The 22,001-nt window shown below is 45.6% G+C and overlaps 1 protein-coding gene across 1 annotated transcript in view; it reads right to left on the minus strand.

Annotated features, from left to right (window-relative positions):
- Positions 1-22,001, minus strand: part of TRIM14 (tripartite motif containing 14) — a 267,981-nt gene that overhangs the window by 121,852 nt on the left and 124,128 nt on the right. The window contains exon 2 of the mRNA XM_078676540.1: positions 4,043-4,138. Within this exon, the coding sequence (XP_078532666.1) occupies positions 4,043-4,138 (96 nt within the window). The remainder of the gene's footprint in view (positions 1-4,042; positions 4,139-22,001) is intronic.

Here is a 22,001-nt window from a genome sequence, read left to right on the forward strand (position 1 = left end):
CCAGACGCCATTTCTGCTGATAACGCGGTCTTGCACACAGGTAACTTCCGTGTCGACTCTTTACGGCACGTTCTAATTATAGAACCTAGACGCGCTTGTTGTCGTGGCAGTTTACATCCCTCTAGCTTTATATTTTAGAAAGCCGGTAACCTATCTTTCGCCCGCCCAAGTTCGACAGCCACACATCTAGCGTCACCAGGTGCACTATCACAAGCGGGTCCTTTTAATATCCTTATTCAGGTAAATGCGGCCCTTTCGTTTTCGTTTTCTTTTTGAATAGTGTTAAGAGGTGAATGTGAATCATTGCTCGAACGACAACATCAAGATGCCATATTTTATTCGTTTATAGCACCCAGCAATTGTTCCAGCGAACCGCTAAGTCACAATATTTCCAATCCCGCGAAAACACATCGGATTGTTGCCACGTTCGTTATTGGGTAGTTGAATACTATACAGAATCAAGGTATTTCTTTTAATTAATCTAATGCGACTGCCACATTTAGAGCCAAGACGATTCATACAATTTTTATATTCATTATTTTTTTTTTTTATCCCTGTGCCTTCAGCTACCGAATATCTTTGCATTAGCGCTACCGGCCTACAGCAGCAAGCATTGACATCGCGACTAGAGACAAGGAGTGTATACACCATTTAAATATCTGTACCTCAGGTAATTACAATGAGTTATCGAATAAGTTACACTGCGTATACCCGAGCGCTCACAATATGTAGTGTCCCTTAGACAGTCACATGTGCAGTAGGAGTCATTGATACCTTAGTATCCTCGCACGCACATGTACCTATACTACCTCCCCCCAAATTGGTATCCTTAAATAACGCCCGGAAACGTCTTAACCAAAGGAACAGTAATGCGTTTCTTTCACACATATCTCCGATAGTTGACAATTACAGCCACAGTTCATCAAACATGCTCATATCTGGAATCTTTGTTTTCCCCTAACGGCTTCAACTAGATATTGAAGTTCCCCTTACAGATCCTATTTAGACCTACTATCAAGTCTTTCCTTCCAAGATTTAAAGGTAAGCTTGCCATTAAACAACAACGAAGGTTACACTAAATAACAAGTTAGGACTGCTATCGTGAGAACTGGCTAAACTGTATTTTCCTTGCCCTACGGTAGTTGTTGTGAGGCACCACAGTGTATTCAACTAGACTGCCAAAGTAACTTTGAACTTTAGAAAAAAGAAATGGATCTTTAAATTCCTCACTGAAACAGCACCAGTGTCTACTGTCTAACACGTATGCGCTAATCTGTATCTTTCTCTGTTTCCCCTATTTTTATTCTCTTCATTTGTGCTCATATATGAAAAGAAAAATGTATAACTCAATTGTACCATATTGTCCTCATATTGTCCTCATAGCCATATGTTAAATATGAGAATATAACAAATTGTAATTTACTTGTTGTAAAGCGGTATACCATGTTTGGTTATCATTCTTCTGGCCCTAAAGTTCAAAACTGTACATATCATTTTGCACTGTTTAGCATAAATAGACATTATTGTAAAACTCTGTTTATCTATTTTTAGTATTACGATGGTATTGCCCTGATGAAGACGCGCTCTAAGTGTCGAAACGCGTAGACGAAAAGCCATCGCCTCTTTACATCATTGGGAACACTTCCTATATATATAATTCATTCATCACATATATGTATTGAAAGAATCTCTTTTATTGTTTTTTAATGAATGATTATGCCAATGAATATCTTCATTACATTTTTATCAAACTTAATAAATTAAATCCGTTATGCCATTCTAGTGCTTTATTTTTATCTTCATTTATGTTTATTTGAACTTTGCCAGAGTTTGTGTGTTTTGCCTGGGTTGTTTATTTGACACAAATTGTTTGCCCTGACCCAGGAACCTTATCCGCTTCAGGGGGTCCTTGTTAATTACACATTGCTTCCTAATAGGCAACAGTACTTAGAACAGAAACTGAAAAACCTTTGACGGTGTATTGCACATGATAGGAAATGTGATTCTTATAGGTGCAAAAAAATGCACTATTGATTGAATTGGTGTTTTTTCATTTCATTTATAAACTTTGTTCGATCTTTTATATAGATATCATAAAAGTACATAAAATCACTTACAAAACAGTTAAAATATAACCAGTTAAACCGAGCTCCCCTTAATCAAAATTCAGCTAAAATACATAGGACAAATAATCTGTAAACATATAGGCGTTTCTCATAATTCAATATTAAAGCGCATATTTCCTTTTCCTCATACATGCCCAAAGGAAGGATGCTACTGCAAAACACGTAAATGCATTCAGGAGCGATTTTAAAAAATACAATGCAACCCGGCATTGACTAAAATTATGTCTCTTTAAAATTGGAACAATAAAACACTTTCTTTCTAGGGCATACAAAGTGCAGAAAAATATCAAGTGCAAATCATTTTCAATCGACTTAGAGTCACAAGGGCATTTTGATAAACCAGAATGCCTCAAACTTCTGTCTGGATACCCCAGCATTATTGGAATTAGATTTAGACGGAATCTCGTTAGAGTAAACTTATAGTGTGACAGTGGGACCACTGCCAGGTATGAAAACTCACCCTCCACAATTGAGGGGAGTTAGATGATACAGCCGCACCATCTGCGCATCAAAGTTCTTCTCCCTACGGACGTATTGGGCCCTTGTCTTTTAATTCTCTGCCAGCCTCCTCTTGGAAAAGTCCCGGCATATCATTGGAAGTCTAAAGAGGTTCGACAAGCCTAAGGCGCTAAGGGCCATATTATCAAGAACAGGCGATAAAATTATCACTGCTTTATCGGCAGGAAACTGCCGCTAAAGCGGCGATAATGGGCTTGATAATATGTCCTTGTGAATTCCCATAGCAGCCCAGGTTCTGGTGTTAACCTGGGCTGCTATGGAAATTCACAAGGGCATATTATCAAACCCATTATCCCCGCTTTAGCGGCAGTTTCCTGCCGATAAAGCGACAATCATTTTATCGCCTGTTCTTGATAATATGGCCTTAAATTCCTGCTCTACATAACTTATCCAGCCACACTTGCTATGGTTCTCCAATTTGAGGATTGAATTGGTGTTATTTGCTCTCATTTTCTGTTAGATTTGTTATCATGAATTAGACTACATGGCAATTGTTTTTCTAGGTCTATATTTGTATGTTTATAATCCAAGTGAATAGATCTAGATTCCTTAATATGATGTTTCTATGCATCTGCGTTTGGTTTTAATCCATGTTCAATCACACAAAGCTGTGGAAATTTTTATTTTTGGTGATGAATCCGATAGTTGTAGTTTTCGTGTTTGTATTGTATTGAGTGCCATTTTCTGGAATTTTCTGGATCTCTGTTGCATGTGTAACCAGTCTTTACATGGTATGACATGAGTTTTAATTTATTAGCACAAGTTAGTGACGCTGTAACTGAATATTGGGAAGAGGGCACATTATAAATAAATTAAAGAAAGAGAAAGCTGTAAAGGAATTTAAAGTAATGAAACTTATTAGAAATTAAGTGCATGAAATGCTCCATAACCTGTGAAAAAAATGACTTTTGACTACTGATAGGCATACTTTCCTGCTGTGATGTATTGGAGCAGATATGTACCACATCAGCTCCCCTATAGAAGATTGCATGTACGTTTTCTCTTAACACATGGTCAGTCACATCAAATAAGGAAATTCTTTATTATGATACCTGCTAAATCCGATATTAGAAAGCTCTCTAATTCCATTGCATGTCTTAAATGCACTTTTAGCTCATATAAGGCTATATATTAAATGCAAGTAACAAACCCACCTTTTAGGAATGTCCATATGATCAAACAAATTGTGCCAATACAGTCAGTAAAACATGCCATTCATGTCCACACTACATCATAACTTAATATTTAAAAAAAAAATTGGGAGAGAGTCCTCATTATCTAATGGGCATGTTTAGCATACAAGGACTGGCTAGTATACCGATTCATTTTGATAATTTTTTGAAAAGTGTGTAGGTTTGTAGAAGAAGTACAATAGAGGAGAGGAGTGATTTGCTTACCTTGAGGTCAGTAGCAGCCTGCCCTATTTGTTTTATGTTGCCAAGTTCCTGGTTCTTGTTCATTCTAAGCTGTTTTAAACATACTGCTGTCAGTTTCTGAAAGGTAAGCATGAGGCTGTATTAGCACACCATAAAAGCAAAAATCAAAATCAACATAGGCACAACTACTATCAGTTTCATACGAATAGGGCATCCTGCACACTATCATGTGATCTCTATAAATGTGAGAATGGATTCCTGTGAATAATAGCCTTTCCATTTGAATTCTCATACCAATAATATCAAAGATAAATTCTACTAGAGCATCTGAAGTGCATGTCTGGAATATCTGGAAAAAAGAAAAGGCATCATCTAACTCAAACAAGCCCAGGCCATAGGAATACTCATGTAGGTATGCTTCAAAGGAGCTACAAATCTAACTCCAAAGCTGCTGTCATAGGATTCCTGTGAATCTAGTAGGACAGTGTATCTGGACAACATAACCGTCAGAATATTTAGTACTGAGTCCATACGTATCATCACAGTATATTGGCCCAATTTCTAGCTAGCTCACTGCATGCCATCTGAACCCCTAACCTTCCAGGGTACCAGAAGGTATCTGCAACCTCAGGCATGCCCAAGGGAGACACAAGAATGATACAAATTGGCTTTTTAAACATTTATTGAAACAATTGTTTTCTTGTGTTAAAAGCGTGAGCTACAATTATTAGTATGTTAAAACAAAGCACTGGGACCAGCATTGCAAGAATGGTAAAAAAAAGATAAAAGTTTAACCACTATAACATTACAGTATGATTATATTTATACTCCTACCTAATACTACCTACACTATAAATAGCATAGTGGGAGTACGCTCTGCCAGATCTCTTGGGACAACCCAATCCCCATACCTCTGTATGATGTATCAGGAAGCCGATCTGGTGTAAAGCAGCCTACCGTCCTGTGCAAGATAAAGGTTAGCCTCAGCAGGGCTGTATCTCAATCACAGACACAGCGTTCCAAGATAATCTCTAGAACGTGCTCTTTTGCCACATTTGGCTCAGAGGTGGTTTATATAAGAAAAGCACTGTTCCAATCGCACTATGTCAGAGGTACAGTGCTGATGTGATTGTTTGTCTTAAGACTCAGAACTGTCTCCAAGCCGACAACCAAATGCAAGGGCATCACAATCAATGTTCCTTAGCCTTGGACAGAGTGCACAAATAACCCAATAAAATGCTTATTAAGAAATGTGGTGCAAGCACCATTATTTCTAAGTATGTTATCGTGTAAGAGCAAGGCATGTAAAAAGTTTAAACATGTAACTAAAATGGAGACTTGTGCACGGGTCCTGTGAACCTTACAACACCCAGTCCTTGGCCAGAGAGAGAGACTCTTTCTTCAAACTAAAACTTAAAAGCTAGACTAAAAAAATCAAACTTAATATATAAGCCTAATAAAAATGAATATAAAATACACTATAATAATAAAAACGAATGAAAGCCATATGCATAAAAAATGCCAAATAAAAGCAAGCAATTGTTAAAATGAATAAAAACCAAAACTGAATAAAAATAAAGGTGCTGAATTAAACATTAGGAGGCTCCCAAAATGTTTTCCATGTTCAAAGAACCAATAGGTTACAGGAAGGAATCTGCAACCACAGTGGCATGGACTGCAAATAAACATGGTCATATCCAGCCCAATCAGCAACTGCTGATGGGTGTGCCAGCTGGCACTGTCACTGCAGAGGAGGAGCCAAGATCCAGGAATCCAGGAGCTGAAGCATCCAGTTATGGCTCATAATAAGCAACCTGTAGCAACAGAAGATGAGCTCTTAAAGGTCATACCTGCAGAACCATATCTGTAGATTGAACCAGTTGCATTGCAAGAGATAGATCCAGTGCACATTCAAAAGTGAACAGCAAACAGCAGAACCCAGGCTTTATGCAGTGTGACCATTTAGGTTGATAGGACAAAGACAAGTTGTCATTCAGTTCTTAAAGTAAAGACATTCCAAAGTACTGTATCATGTACTCATGACACAGTCAGACGTTTGGTAGTTCCATCACCATTTGGCCTCGAGGTGGAACATCCATTGCAGAGCAACAAAAATAGTACCAAATTCCAACAATCAGGAATAACACTTGCCATATGCCTCAAAATACACTCCCATGGTATTTAAAGCATTAGAAATGTGGTGCACAAACAAGTTCATCAAAATGTAGAGGCAGATTTGTGCGCAGTAGCAATTGCATTTCAGAGACAGACATTGCAACATGGAGATCAAACGTGTCTAGCAGTTGTTAACTGGATGTCCTTTACAAGCAACAAGGCTTTCAGTTAATTTAACTTATCAAAGTAAACATTAAAAATAGAAATTGAAGGGTATGCAATAACCTTCCTGAATGTGTGTGCAGGTGGGAACAGCACATTATTACAATAGGTCACGGCCCTGGAAACTGTTACCACATATGGTACTCCCAGTTTTATCCCACAACATTGTTCATTCAGAATCAAATAACTTACATTTGAAAGTAATCTTAATACTGGCTGAATCAAGGAAGTAGGGCCACCCTTCAGATAACACGCCAAATAGGCCATGGACGCATTGCATGCACCATGAAGTGTTACCTCTTTACAGACTAATGAATGGTCAAATGATGTTTCACAATTGTTTCTGCTGAGAAAAACTTTAGTTTCTCCATCCTAACACCTGTAATTGAAAGGTAGAATGCATGTTTCATACACAAATCTTTCCCCTAACGCCTTATATCTGCCTACTAGAAAGTGTTTCAACAAGATGTAAAATCAAAAGTTGAAATCGGTAGGGAGATAAATCCATGAATCAGCCAAATGGCTTATGGTGTCTCAGCTACTGTGAAGGACATTTTTTAAAATGCTCTATACTTAACATAAGTATAAATAAGTCAGTTCTGTTCGGATATATCCTTGGCATGAGATTTGATTTAAAAAAAGTTTAAACGTGTAAGTGAAATGGAGAATTGTGCGTAGGTCCTGTTAAACCCTACAACACTACCTATCACTTAGCTGGAAGCTATGAATGTAAATGAACAGACACAGAAGATCCTACTATTCACAGATGGTGGCCTGTTTCTCATCAATAACACTGTAACAATATTTCCTGAGATTATTAACATTATACAGTCTTAACCCCTTCGCTGCGGGGGTTATTCCCCCTCTGTGCTGGAGGGGGAGGGGGGCGCGCACAGCGCCCCCATGCTCATGACGAGCTCAGCTCGTCATGAGCTACGGCGCTACGGTGCTCATGACGAGCTGAGCTCGTCACAGGTGCATTGGCTCCCGTGGAACGCTCAGCACAGCGGGGGAATTCTCCCCGCACCTGAACGTTCCACGGGCCATGACGAGCTGAGCTCATCATGAGCACCGGAGCGCCGTGGCTCATGATGAGCTCAGCTCGTCATGAGCGTCGAAAAAGTTAAGGTAAAAAAAGAAGCCACTCATATTAGCTGAGGGTAAACGCTCTCGATCAATGTTCTTGATATTCAACATACTAAAAGAGGAAACATAAATTTATCAGAATTTCAAACAGCTACTTTACATCAATTATCAGAATCTGACCAATAACATCTGCTCAGACTATAATATTTGGTCTAAATTTAAACTGTTCTCTCCTTGTAAAATTTTAAATAATAAACATGAGCTACTAAACTGTTAATTTATAAGTAATCCAGAAAATATTACTGACTACATATAATGCATCCCAAATTCATATGGAATTGCTCACAGCTGTAGCTACCAATATCAATTACGCATTACTCATAGGGCGGTTTACCCCTCGTTGGCTTTGATTAAAGAGCAATTGGCATAATAAAATGAAATAGGAAATTAATGAAATATAAAGGACATTTTTTATTTGAAATGTGAGAAATGAGTTACCCCATATAAACTCAATGTGTAACTTGATACAATCTGTCTATTATATCAGAAACCTGGTAATCTGGGACATTACTGTGAAGAGGTCCCAAATGAAAAATATACCTGGAAACTGGAAAATAATACATTTTGGAATTTAGCAAACGTTATGATTGTTTTAATGTTTAAGAATGTCCTGTCTTAATGACTTCAATAGGAATTTATTGAAAACAGATCCAGTACATATTCACCATATCAACAATATTACTATGCAGGTCATTTTGAACAATTAAATTATACATGCTTTTTCAAACTTCAAAGAAGAGATTCCTACATTACCTTGGATTGCTCTGTGAGTAATCCAAACAATCCAATACAGTACAGAAGAAGATTTATTTCCTTACTTTGAACTGAGAACCATTTTATTCTGATTATTTAATTAGTATTACTTTCTAGATGTTCATATCTCAATCGTGATCTGACTGTGTCTCCGAATATATGATGAGTGTATGATGAGTAAATGTTTGGGATGAATTAGATCCTGGGTAATAAAGATTCAGAGTTGTTTATATTACAAAAATTCCTAAATTAGGCAATACTTCTTGATTAATGAGCCCCAAGTAAAATGTATTCAAAGGACATTGGAAACCATGCTGCAATATAAAGGTAAGCTGTGTCTAGCTAGTAACTGGCCTACTGTGATAGGCTTAAACAGGGGGATTATATGTAGATGCATTTTTGAATTTCTGAAAATAAAAATGAAATGTTGCACATGTAATAAGCATGTATGACAATACTTTTTCCTACTAAAAGTTAATACCATCTTACATGAAGTTAGTGAATCTGCAATAATGTCATCCTTGTGGCTATTTTCATGTATTGTGATGTTGTCTTTTTTGACTATTTGGAAATAATGATGAATTTGTATAAAATACAATTATAAATAAAAGTGCAAAGAACTCAAAATGAAAATAACACTAGAGTACTATTCCTCAAGCCTGCTTAATTATTAAAATTGGAAGAAATTGCAGATGAGAATTTCTCAAACCATTAACTTAATGCATTGCAGTTCCAACTCAGCAGTGGAACTGATATTCCAAAACTCTGTGATCAAAATCAAAATGGATCAGCCCAGCAAGATGAAGTATATTTGCTCTATTAAGGAATAATAAATCTATCTAACTGGAATTAGTTCGCTAATAAGATTCCAGCAAAACATCTGCGCCTTACAATTGTTTTTGGTCTCATGAAGGTTTAAGATTCACAGAAAGACCCCCCTAAACTGTAGACTGAACTATGTTGTTAGCCACCAAGAGTCTGATTTATAAAGGTGTTTGTGCACTGAAGTATCTTTAACAATATAATTCACATTTGTATTTCACAAAAATGTGAAAATGGAGTTGCTCACAAATCACATTACACCAGTATAAGAAAGTTTTACGTGTCAGCAGATCTCCTCACCGGGACAGATCTTGGGAGTTCAAGAGTGGGGACACATGATAAAACAAACACACTCACAAGTTAGTGGGTGTTCACAAACATGTTTCTGTTGCTTTATACTACTTACCTACACGAGAGTTGGGGCAGTAATAACTGCACCTATCATATAGTGGAAACAATTATATACTTTTTTGGTGCAAAGAACCAAAAGTCCAGCTCCCCATAACTTCCAAAAAGGGAAGAGAATCCCTAAACGATCAATGACCCATCTTTGAACATTGTATTTACTGTTCCACTCTTTGTATACTCGACTGTCATTCGACAAATGTTGTAAAGCGCATCGATACCTCCGGGTCTGGCTAGCGCTATATAAAACTCCTAAATAAAATAAATAAACTTCTAAATCAACATACAGTGGTTCAGCACCTAAATTTACATGGATCGATTGACTTGATATTTAGGTACGAATTCAGCAAGACACATCAAATAAACTTCGTAAAAGTCACATGTTTTTCAGTACAAAATATCCATTGGACATGTTCAATTTATAATCCTTTATTCTTTTATCTTTTTTCACATTTGATTTAGAACTGTAGCCAATGTGTTTCGTCCTCATGGACTTCTTCAATGCTCCAAGCAAAATTCTTCATAACTTAGCTAGATGATATGATTGTACTAATCCTTAAATGTGTGGTTTACATGTGTAACCAGCTGTTAATCCTCTCAAAACGAGGTGAATCTGTGTAGTTGGGAAACCAGGTCAATAGTTTAAAAGGAGGTAAAAAAATCATCATCCGCAGTCATTCAAACTGATAGTACCACTCCAGCTGGGGGTGTCCTTTAGTTAGAGGACAAAATAGCAAGTTTCTCCACGCTAGGGTTCTTCAATCCTGTCGGAATGTGATCTACCATATAAATCAGGTCATCTGTCTTTCTAGCAGCCACTATTCATCCACTTATAGGTGACACACACAAAAGAAAATTGTATTTCCCGTTGTATTTGAAGTAATGAGTGCTTAGGAGACTTTGGTACCAGTGTTCTTTTTTAGACTGTAACTAAATATTGTCATGAATATACCATTAAGATTATGTTGCAGAAGAGTGCTGTGTAATTGAACTGGTGATAAAAAGAGCTAAAATAGTGTTATCGTTCAAGAGATCAATAGTAAAGGTAACTGTGACAGGGCGGGCCCCCTGTGTGATAAGGTGGGCCCCATAACGGGGAAGCAGACTCTGGACTGGTGGTCCGCCCCCAAGATTTCACGTACCTCCATTCCCTCTCAACAGCAGCCTGGTCGTGACATTGACGAAGACTGGCAGAACGGAGACCCCGACTACTGGTGGCCGAACGCGGACGGAATAGAACCCTGTCCCTTTAACAAGACAGATCCAGCAGGTGAAACCCCGCCCCTCTGGAGAGACGCGCCAGCGTCAAAAGAGGGCCGGAACCAGGAAGCGTCAGACTGCGTTTCCCAGGAGGCGAGGAGAGAAGGCGGCGAGGGAGTGTGCAGTTACAGAGAGGAGACGGAGAACATCACGAAGACCAGAGCGGAGACGGAGAAGCCAGGAGGCCAACGGAACTACGCGCCGCCTGCCACGTTCCCGCGGGAGGAGCGTGGCTCCAACAGGTACGGGGCCGAGTGGTGGGTTGGATGGAACACCGAGTCTAGCCTAGCGAGTGATTGTACATTTGTAAAGTCCCGTGTAAAGCTCTCATCCCTTAGAAACCCTTTACCTCACGAGCACTGCCTCACGATCCTTGCTTGTAAATACATTTTGTCACAGGTTTCCCTCACTCCCGGCCCTACAACCAGCTGGTCCCAAAACCCGGTCCTAATACGTCCTTTGTCTCTTTCTTTGCATACGGTGACACCTGACCCCGAGGACGAGTTGACAAGAACCCCGAGGCAAGCTGGATCCCCCTCGCACCGCGGCCTTTGATCCAGCAGCATTCGCCAGAGAACGTATTACTAGCCAGAGGAGAAAAACATACACTCAAATAAAACCTTCACTTAAAAGCCTTTTCAAGTTCTCTGGCTCTGCTTCTCTTGATTGTGCTTCCCGGGTCAGTCCTCCCGTTGAAGAATCCAGCCCGATCCCCAAGTCCCCACTCACCCTGGGACAGTAACATATTTCAATGTATATAATAAATGGGTGCTGGGATATAGTAAACATATTTTCAATTAAAATCAATATGTGTATTATCAAAGATAGAAACTCAATCTGCAGCTCCAGAACTGTCAATATTTATTTTATTTTAGTGCCTCAATATTACCAAGTATTTCTGCTCAAGTTGGTAGACGCACAAGGAGCAGAAGACCTATGGAAGAGAAAGACAGAGACATTTATTAACCTTGGGTGGACTGTAAATTGCAATAGTACTGCAGATCATTTGGAATGTCAGGCTGATGATAAGGTAACTGGGAAGTCTAAGTCCCCCTGGACAGCGCTATTAGAGGTTGTGTCTTTTTCAGGTGGATGGTTGGTCAGTGATGCTCCCCTTCACCTGGAAAGATCGAATGTGAATTACCTTTTTTAGGGAGGATGATTTGTCAAAAGAGATCACAAGCACATCCCCAGAAGGTTGTGACAGCCAGATTATTTCCACAGTTTGGTGTTGAACAACAATAGGATTTCTCAAGTACTGGTGTATGGCTGTTGGATCAACTCCAAATCAAGCAACAGGAACACCATATGGGCACTATGTGGCATTACACACAGTTATCAGCTTGAACCCGGAAACGAAGGACAGCGAAAACTATTTAGCAAGACACAGACGTCTACAATTGGCACACTAAAAGATGACTTGAAGAACCAGAAGCATATCATTCTACCATACCTTCTGTTTGCTTATAGGCAATTCCCATAAGACGGTCAGCTTCAGTCCATTCAAGATTGCATCAAACCTCAAGTTTGAACTGCTGCATATGGTGGAAGATTTGAACGGCAACAAATATGAAACATTGATGACTAATGTTAGAATTTGGGTTTTTGGTTGGCAGCGGTGTGCTCCCTGTCCAAACAGGAGACACGATCCTAGTCATGGTATGTGTAGCACATACTTTAAGTTTCCCTGTGCTCACCCTCTGTTAGCTAGGCAAAGAGCAGTCAGGCTAAACTAAAGAGGTAATGTGTAAAGTATTTTTGAACACACACACAGTAACACAGTGAAAACACCACAAAAGTACTCCACGCCAGTTTAGAAAAATAGCCAATATTTACCTGAGTAGAATAAGACCAAAATAATAAAAATCCAACATGCATAAGTCAAGATATGAATTTTGCAAGAAAATGCAGAGCTTAGAACTCAATAGCTCCAACTGGGGCTATCTGGTCATGCTTGACCATGGCAAATCAAAAACTTCAGTCCAACCGTGATGGAGCATGGGCCAGACATAGGAGTCACGCAGACCAGCTGAAAGTACCTTGGATGCGTAGAAGTTAGGGGACGATGCGTTGATCAAAGGAGTGGATGCATCGTTGTAGAAGGCGATGCGTAGTTTCTGAAGTCAGGCAACGTCTTTGATGCATCGATGTCAAGAGCAGTGTGAGTCTGGCCGATGTGTTGATGTCAAACCATTGGGCTGTAGGCGATGCTTAGGAACGAACCTGCACAATGACGGGAATGCATTGAAGTCAGGGACGTTGCAGTGCAGACGTCAGCAATGAGGTTTCCGAGACTCGTGCAGCAGCCATGATCCGGAGGCACTGAGTCAGCAAAGTCGGGGTTGCATTGTAAGTCCTGGTTATTGCATCGCGCAGTCGGTGAGCAGCAGCCACAGCTTTGGTGCAGGCAGCGGAAATGTGTAAATTTCGCAGGAAAATACATTGCAGCACCAAACACTCACTTCCAAGGACCCGAAACTTGATTTGCACCACTTGGCAGAGCAGGACTCACAGCAGAGGAGCCCAGGTGCTGGTAGCAGGATGCAAGTGATGTCTTTGATATCCCTGAGACTTCAGAAACAGGAAGCTAGCCCAACAAGCATTTGGAGAACCTTTAGAGATGTAGAGAGTCAAGTCCAGTCCTCTTAATCCCAGGCAAGCAGCAGCAGGCAGCAGGCTAACACAGCGAAGCAAGCAGCAAAGTGGCAGTTCCTCCTGGCAGCACAACAACTCTTCTTCGTGGTAGAATGTCCTCAGTTACAGACGTGTTCTGAGTACATGGTGTCAGAGGTCCAGTACTTATACCTATTTTAGCATTTGAAATAGGGAGACTTCAGAGAAAGGTCTTTGAAGTGCACAAGACCCTGCCCTTTCCGGCCCTGGCTTCAGACACAGTACAGTATGCAACTCTGTGTTGGGACAGGTACATCCTTATTCAGATACTAGTGTCAGCTACCCCCTCTCACTCTAGCTCAGGAAGAGCCATCAGCCTGGTGATGGGCCATCAGGGTATGCAGGGCACACCTCAGCTCCCTTTGTGTGTGACTGTCTAGAGGGAAGGCACAACATATAATTGTATTTTGTTGTAATTGCAATAATATAGCACTAATTACCCGCGACATGGAGTTGAAGGGATGAACGCAGGCAACATGCTGTACACAAGGTTAGTAGTTAGTCAAGTGTTATTTGTTATTGTTAGTTCTTGGTAGTTGTATTGTGCACTCAAGCAAACCATTCTATCCATTCATTCCAGTTTCTTTCTGGTAGATTAAATTAATAGGAGTTCGGTGTTATCATTATTCAGGGGTGTATGTCCTTCTGGGGTCAATAAAAAGACCACAATTGAATGAAAACACAGAGCGGTTTATCCGGGTCAATACGTCGCTTTGGCACCAAAGGTCATTTTTATTAAAGAGCTGTGCAGTAATACTGTCCTGTGGCTTGTTGCTGTACAATCCTAACAACCAGCAGCAGGATAGAAATGTTCAGCTCAGAAACAGTCTGGGCACACAAAGAATACTGGTGAGTACACAGTGTGTTTGTGATGTTATTTGTGACTTGTGATTCGTTTTGTACCCCTAAAACATTATTTATATTCATCAATTCAGTTGCTTAATTAAGCATCTCCACTGTATGACACTTTACTCCACTCTCTGATCTTTCACTATACGCCCTTCCACTCACAGTGGCGTATCAAGATGGGGACGGGGGGCTGTCCACCATGGGCAGCATGAGTTTTGGGGTTGGGGGTCTCTCACCCCACTCTTACTTGCGGCAGCTAGCGCAAGAATCACCAGCACTGTCACTCCCTTACATTCGGCCGCCGCTGGACCGCCACAGGTGGCAAAAGGACTAGCTACGCCACTGTCCACTCTACTACACTCTGTCCACAACACTCCACACCACTCTACGCCACTCCACTTTCTGCCATGCCAGGCTACTCTACGCGTCTCTACGCCACTCCCCTCTACTCAACTCCGCTGTATGCCACTCCACACCATGCCCATCCTCTCCATGCCACTCTCCTCTAAGCCACTAACTTTTAGCCATGCTGAGCTCTGGTGTACAACATGACTAAAACACATTGGCTAACTCAATAGCTCTTGTGCAGGCACAATCTATTGACTTTGCAAATGCTTGTTTTATGTGGAGCAAAAAGAAGACAGAACATTGCATTTTGGGCAGACGTTGTCAGTATTTTTGCTCTGGTGACTCTAAACGTTATGCATGCTACATCTCTGATAGTATATTGTACTTTATTGACAATAATTTAGCACCTAGTAACCTTGGAGGTGCTCAAGTGTCTTTCCGGTCTTTGCTGCAACCTTCCAGAACTTTTATTTACTAAATGCCTTTTTAATAGAAATTCCATGTTGGGCTAGCATTTCTAGCTCCAGCAACACGCTGAAAATCAACAGGAATATTTTGGTATAATGCAATGGGCTTGGTGAAGGTTACAACATACATAGTGGTGTGGCAAGCAACCTGTGGTAACAATTACATAATGCTGGTTAATAGCACGTGGAGTCACAATTTAATGATTAACAGCAGCAGTGTTTAGATACAGTTATGGGTGAAATTCAATTGTCTTCCAGTTGAAACTCCAGAAGAAAAGATATAGGTAAAGAGTTTGCTAGTGAAGAGAGACAGGCACCTGATTAATGATACTGTAACAAGCCCCAGCAAAGACAAAATCAATATCTTATTGGATTTTGGAAAGTTCTGTAATAGATTTCTATTGCTTTTTTACTTTGTAAAATAAATGTAAATGATTTACATTGCGCCACAGACTTTTATATTTACCTTGTAAAGTGTTTTACTTCTTCTGATATATATTCCTTGTTGCTTGCTAATTTCAGTTGTTGTTTGTCCTCTGACCCTCTGGGCCGGTCACACCACCACGCACCGCGCACACTCCCCGTGGGTGTGCCCAGGCTGCCCCGATCCCGCCGCTGCCCGCAGCTGTGCTCCTGACCACTGGTGTGATCTCAGCCTCCGTAGCGCAGCGCCGCTTTCTCCTGTTGACTGTTTGTTTTCCCCCCTGGTGCCCGTTTCGTTACCTGTCTCCTGTGATTTGCGGTTTGTTTCCCCTCTGATTGTTGCTGTATCCTCTGTTGCCCTTTCTGTGCCCAGCCTTTGTCCTCTTATTTGTCCTCTTATTTGTTGCCCGCTGTTTTCCCTTGCTGAGCCCCCGCCGCGTTTCCCGCCACCTCCCCGCCGCTGCTCCCCTGCGGCCCCGCCCCCTTCCACCTAGGACCCTTCCCATTCGCCGCCCGCTCCCGCCTCCCAGCTGCTCCTCCCTCCCACTGGACCTTATAGGGAGGAGTGCACGCAGTGGTGTGCAGTGACCTCTGACCCTCTGGGCCGGTCACACCACCACGCACCGCGCACACTCCCCGTGGGTGTGCCTAGGCTGCCCCGATCCCGCCGCTGCCCGCAGCTGTGCTCCTGACCACTGGTGTGGTCTCAGCCTCCGTAGCGCAGCGCCGCTTTCTCCTGCTGACTGTTTGTTTTCCCCCCTGGTGCCCGTTTCGTGACCTGTCTCCTGTGATTTGCGGTTTGTTTCCCCTCTGATTGTTGCTGTATCCTCTGTTGCCCTTTCTGTGCCCAGCCTTTGTCCTCTTATTTGTCCTCTTATTTGTTGCCCGCTGTTTTCCCTTGCTGAGCCCCCGCCACGTTTCCCGCCACCTCCCCGCCGCTGCTCCCCTGCGGCCCCGCCCCCTTAAACCTAGGACCCTTCCCATTCGCTGCCCCGCTCCCACCTCCCAGCTGCTCCTCCCTCCCACTGGACCTTATAGGGAGGAGTGCACGCAGTGGTGTGCAGTGACCTCTGATCCTCTGGGCCGGTCACACCACCACGCACCGCGCACACTCCCCGTGGGTGTGCCCAGGCTGCCCCGATCCCGCCGCTGCCCGCAGCTGTGCTCCTGACCACTGGTGTGGTCTCAGCCTCCGTAGCGCAGCGCCGCTTTCTCCTGCTGACTGTTTGTTTTCCCCCCTGGTGCCCGTGACCTGCCTCCTGTGATTTGTGGTTTGTTTCCCCTCTGATTGTTGCTGTATCCTCTGTTGCCCTTTCTGTGCCCAGCCTTTGTCCTCTTATTTGTCCTCTTATTTGTTGCCCGCTGTTTTCCCTTGCTGAGCCCCCGCCGCGTTTCCCGCCACCTCCCCGCTCCCCGCCGCTGCTCCCCTGCGGCCCCGCCCCCTTCCACCTAGGACCCTTCCCATTCGCCGCCCGCTCCCGCCTCCCAGCTGCTCCTCCCTCCCACTGGACCTTATAGGGAGGAGTGCACGCAGTGGTGTGCAGTGACCTCTGACCCTCTGGGCCGGTCACACCACCACGCACCGCGCACACTCCCCGTGGGTGTGCCTAGGCTGCCCCGATCCCGCCGCTGCCCGCAGCTGTGCTCCTGACCACTGGTGTGGTCTCAGCCTCCGTAGCGCAGCGCCGCTTTCTCCTGCTGACTGTTTGTTTTCCCCCCTGGTGCCCGTTTCGTGACCTGTCTCCTGTGATTTGCGGTTTGTTTCCCCTCTGATTGTTGCTGTATCCTCTGTTGCCCTTTCTGTGCCCAGCCTTTGTCCTCTTATTTGTCCTCTTATTTGTTGCCCGCTGTTTTCCCTTGCTGAGCCCCCGCCACGTTTCCCGCCACCTCCCCGCCGCTGCTCCCCTGCGGCCCGCCCCCTTAAACCTAGGACCCTTCCCATTCGCTGCCCCGCTCCCACCTCCCAGCTGCTCCTCCCTCCCACTGGACCTTATAGGGAGGAGTGCACGCAGTGGTGTGCAGTGACCTCTGATCCTCTGGGCCGGTCACACCACCACGCACCGCGCACACTCCCCGTGGGTGTGCCCAGGCTGCCCCGATCCCGCCGCTGCCCGCAGCTGTGCTCCTGACCACTGGTGTGGTCTCAGCCTCCGTAGCGCAGCGCCGCTTTCTCCTGCTGACTGTTTGTTTTACCCCCTGGTGCCCGTGACCTGCCTCCTGTGATTTGTGGTTTGTTTCCCCTCTGATTGTTGCTGTATCCTCTGTTGCCCTTTCTGTGCCCAGCCTTTGTCCTCTTATTTGTTGCCCGCTGTTTTCCCTTGCTGAGCCCCCGCCGCGTTTCCCGCCACCTCCCCGCTCCCCGCCGCTGCTCCCCTGCGGCCCCGCCCTCTTCCACCTAGGACCCTTCCCATTTGCCGCCCCGCTCCCGCCTCCCAGCTGCTCCTCCCTCGCTCCGCCCCCCCACTCTCCTCATATGGCAGAGTGGCAAACGCGCAGCGTTGACGCGCAGCGGGCGCGCCAAACGTAGGCCCGTCTGCGCCCGTCCGCGCCTGGACCGAGCCCAGCGCCCGAACCCCGCAGACACCAGCCCCCCCGCCGGACTTACAACACCACCAAACTCAACGCACTCAACACCGGCCGAATCCCGGGATGCTACCGAGCCACCCCGAGACGAACCCACGGACCCTTCAGCTGCCACTCCTGCAAGTTCACCTGCATCCGGACCTGCACCGCACCCGCCAAACCGAGCACCAGCAGAAACCACCTGAAGTGCATCCTGCTGAACACCCGCTCCATCCACAGGCACGCCGTCGAACTCTGGAACCTCCTCGACACCACATCCCCAGACGTCGCATTCCTCACGGAAACCTGGATGAACGCCTCCTCAGCACCCGACATCGCCATCGCCATCCCGGACGGATACAAGATCACCCGGAGGGACCGCGGCAAACAAACTGGAGGAGGCATCGCCATCGTCCACAGGAACAACATCCGCATCACGACCAACACCAACGACACCCTAACAACCGCCGAACACCTGCACTTCCAGATCCACACCAACCCGAAGACCACCCTCAGAGGCACCCTCATCTACAGACCCCCGGGACCCCGCACACAATTCAGCGAAGACATCACCGACTTCATCACCCCGCACTCCCTCCCCTCCGTTGACTACATCCTCCTCGGGGACCTCAACTTCCACCTGGAGAACAACAACGACCGCAACACCACCACCCTGCTGGACAACCTCGCCAACCTCGGTCTCAAGCAGCTGGTGACCACCCCCACCCACTACGCCGGACACACACTCGACCCCGTCTTCTCATCCAGCAAGGACATCATCTTCAGCCACGCCACCGGACTCCACTGGACAGACCACAGCTGCATCCACTTCAGCTTCAAAAGAACAACGGTCCACCACCACCAGCAACAGGGTGCACGCAGAAGCTGGAACAAGATCACAGCCGACCAGCTCGCCGCATCCCTGAGCCAGCACCCCCCCACCAGCTCAGCGAACCCCAGCCAGGCCGCCGACAACCTCACGAAGTGGATCAGCAGCTGCGCAGACGGCCTCACCCCACTGAGGACCCCACCTAGCAGACCCAGCAGCAAGAAAGCACCCTGGTTCACCGACGAACTCAAGAGCTCCAAGAAGCACTGCCGAGCCCTCGAGAGAACCTGGCGCAAAGACCCTACACCAGACAACATGACCACCCTCAAGCTCGCCACCCGAAAACACCACCAACTGATCCACGCCACCAAGAAAACTGCATTCAAGGAACGACTGGACAACAACGCACACAACAGCAAGGAACTCTTCAACATCGTGAAAGAGCTCTCCAACCCCAACGCCGGAAACAACGACATCACCCCATCTCAAGCCCTCGGCAACTCCCTCGCCTCCTACTTCCAAAACAAGATCGCCGACATTCACAACAGCTTCAGCACTCAACCAACGCTCCCCACGACCGCACCTACGCTCCCCACCACCACCCTACGCACCTGGACCCCGATCAGCACCGAAGACACCATCCGCACGATGAACACCATCCACTCTGGATCTCCAACCGACCCCTGCCCCCACCACGTCTTCAACAAGGCCGACGCTGTCATCACACCCCACCTGCGGGACATCATCAACACCTCCTTCGACACTGCTACCTTCCCTGACAGCTGGAAGCACGCCAAACTCAGCGCTCTACTTAAGAAACTGTCAGCGGACCCCACCGAACTCAAAAACTACCGCCCCATCTCGCTCCTCCCGTTTCCTGCCAAAGTCATCGAGAAGAACGTCAACAAGCAGGTGGCCGCCTTCCTCGAGACGAATGGATCCCTCGACCTCTCGCAGTCTGGCTTCCGGGCCAACCACAGCACCGAGACCGCCCTCATCGCTGCCACCGATGACATCCGAGCCCTGCTCGACAACGGAGAAACAGCGGCCCTCATCCTCTTGGACCTCTCCGCGGCATTCGACACCGTCTGCCACCGCACCCTAGTGCAGCGCCTCAGCAACGTCGGAATCCAGGAGAAGGCACTGGAGTGGATCATCTCCTTCCTCGCCGGAAGGACACAGAGAGTCCGCCTTCCCCCGTTCAGATCAGAAGCCACCGAAGTCATCTGCGGCGTCCCTCAGGGCTCCTCGCTCAGCCCCACCCTCTTCAATGTCTACATGAGCCCCCTTGCGGCCATCGCACGCCAACACAACCTCAACATCATCTCCTACGCCGACGACACTCAGCTGATCCTCTCCCTCACCAACGACCCCGCCACCGCCAGAGCCAACCTACACGAAGGGATGAAAGACGTAGCCGAGTGGATGACAACCAGCCGCCTGAAACTGAACACAGACAAGACGGAAGTTCTCATCCTGGGCTCCTCTCCCTCCGCCTGGGACGACTCCGGGTGGCCCCCCGCCCTGGGCAGCGCACCCAAACCAACAGACCACGCACGCAACCTGGGCTTCATCTTGGACTCCTCCCTCTCCATGACCAGACAAGTCAACGCCGTCTCCTCGTCTTGCTTCAATATCCTGCGCATTCTACGCAAGATCTTCCGGTGGATCCCCACCGAGACCAGGAAGACGGTCACCCAGGCCCTCGTCACCAGCCATCTGGACTACGGCAACGCCCTCTACGCCGGAACCACCGCCAAGCTCCAGAGGAGACTCCAGCGGATCCAGAACACCTCAGCAAGACTCATCCTCGACATCCCCCGGCACAGCCACATCTCCGGACACCTGAGAGACCTGCACTGGCTCCCGGTCAACAAGAGAATCACCTTCCGTCTCCTCACCCACGCTCACAAAGCCCTACACAACCAAGGACCAAGATACCTCAACAGCCGCCTCAACTTCTACACTCCCACCCGCCAGCTTCGATCGACCAGCCACGCCCTCGCCGCCGTCCCCCGCATCCGAAGAGCCACAACAGGAGGAAGGTCCTTCTCCTACCTGGCCGCCAAGACTTGGAACTCCCTCCCAACCCACCTCCGCCTGACCCAAGACCACCTCGCCTTCAGGAAGCAGCTCAAGACCTGGCTGTTCGAGCAGTAGCGGACCCCCCTCCCCAGCGCCTTGAGACCCTCCAGGTGAGTAGTGCGCTATATAAATGCTTGATTGATTGATTGATTTGTCAAGTAAGAATTTATGGATCTGTGAAACACAGGATTCACAAAGCACATGATTTAGGCCAGGCCCTTAATTTCATAAGCCATGCCCCTTGTAATAGACTCCTGGTAACGCCTACTTAGACACACCCTTTCGGAGACTCCCCCCAGATTTTGTCTCACTTAAAGCCCTGAGAGTACCTTACTTTTACCTCTGGTGCTTTTCTCTCTGGCAGGGATGGCAGGCTCCTTCCTTGCCGTCTTATTACTTATACTGAAATATAATGTTAGACGGGAGCACACAGCTGACATGTGAATGAATGTAGAGTTGCGCTGGCATGAGAGCAACACTGTATTCCAAAATTCGGCCACCCCAAAATTAACCTTTTCTCATTCTCCCCCAGTTTACTGGATTGGAGGCGGTGTTAAGCCTCAATTTCATGAGGCAATGTGTGCCTGTGTGAAAGTAAAGGGATCATAAAGGGACAAATGACTTTAAAACCTTTAATCAACTGCAGCTCTACAACCAGAAGATTACCAGCATTAGCAAGTTCCTTCAGGAGAGAAACAGGTCACAAATGATAAAGTATTGGACCTACCTTTGATGTAATACGGGAATGGAAGATTTTCTCCATGCAATACGACTGCCCCACCACATATGATAATGGGTGGGGAATGTGTATGGCTTTGAGGACTCAGGGTAAAAGACCCAGAACTGAAAATGGTTCTCCTGAGAACACAGTGAAAGTTGAAATAACACATAACAAGAAGCTTCTGCCACAATAAGTGATGATGGAAAAGAGGGCCATTCCTTTTAAAGAGAGTGATTCTACTGCTCCCATGAAGAAGCAGTGAATTATGGCATTGGTCAATGCAGGCACTTTCAGACTGTG

Source organism: Lissotriton helveticus, chromosome 2_1 (assembly GCF_964261635.1).
Source record: "Lissotriton helveticus chromosome 2_1, aLisHel1.1, whole genome shotgun sequence".
Classification (NCBI taxonomy): Eukaryota; Metazoa; Chordata; class Amphibia; order Caudata; family Salamandridae; genus Lissotriton; species Lissotriton helveticus.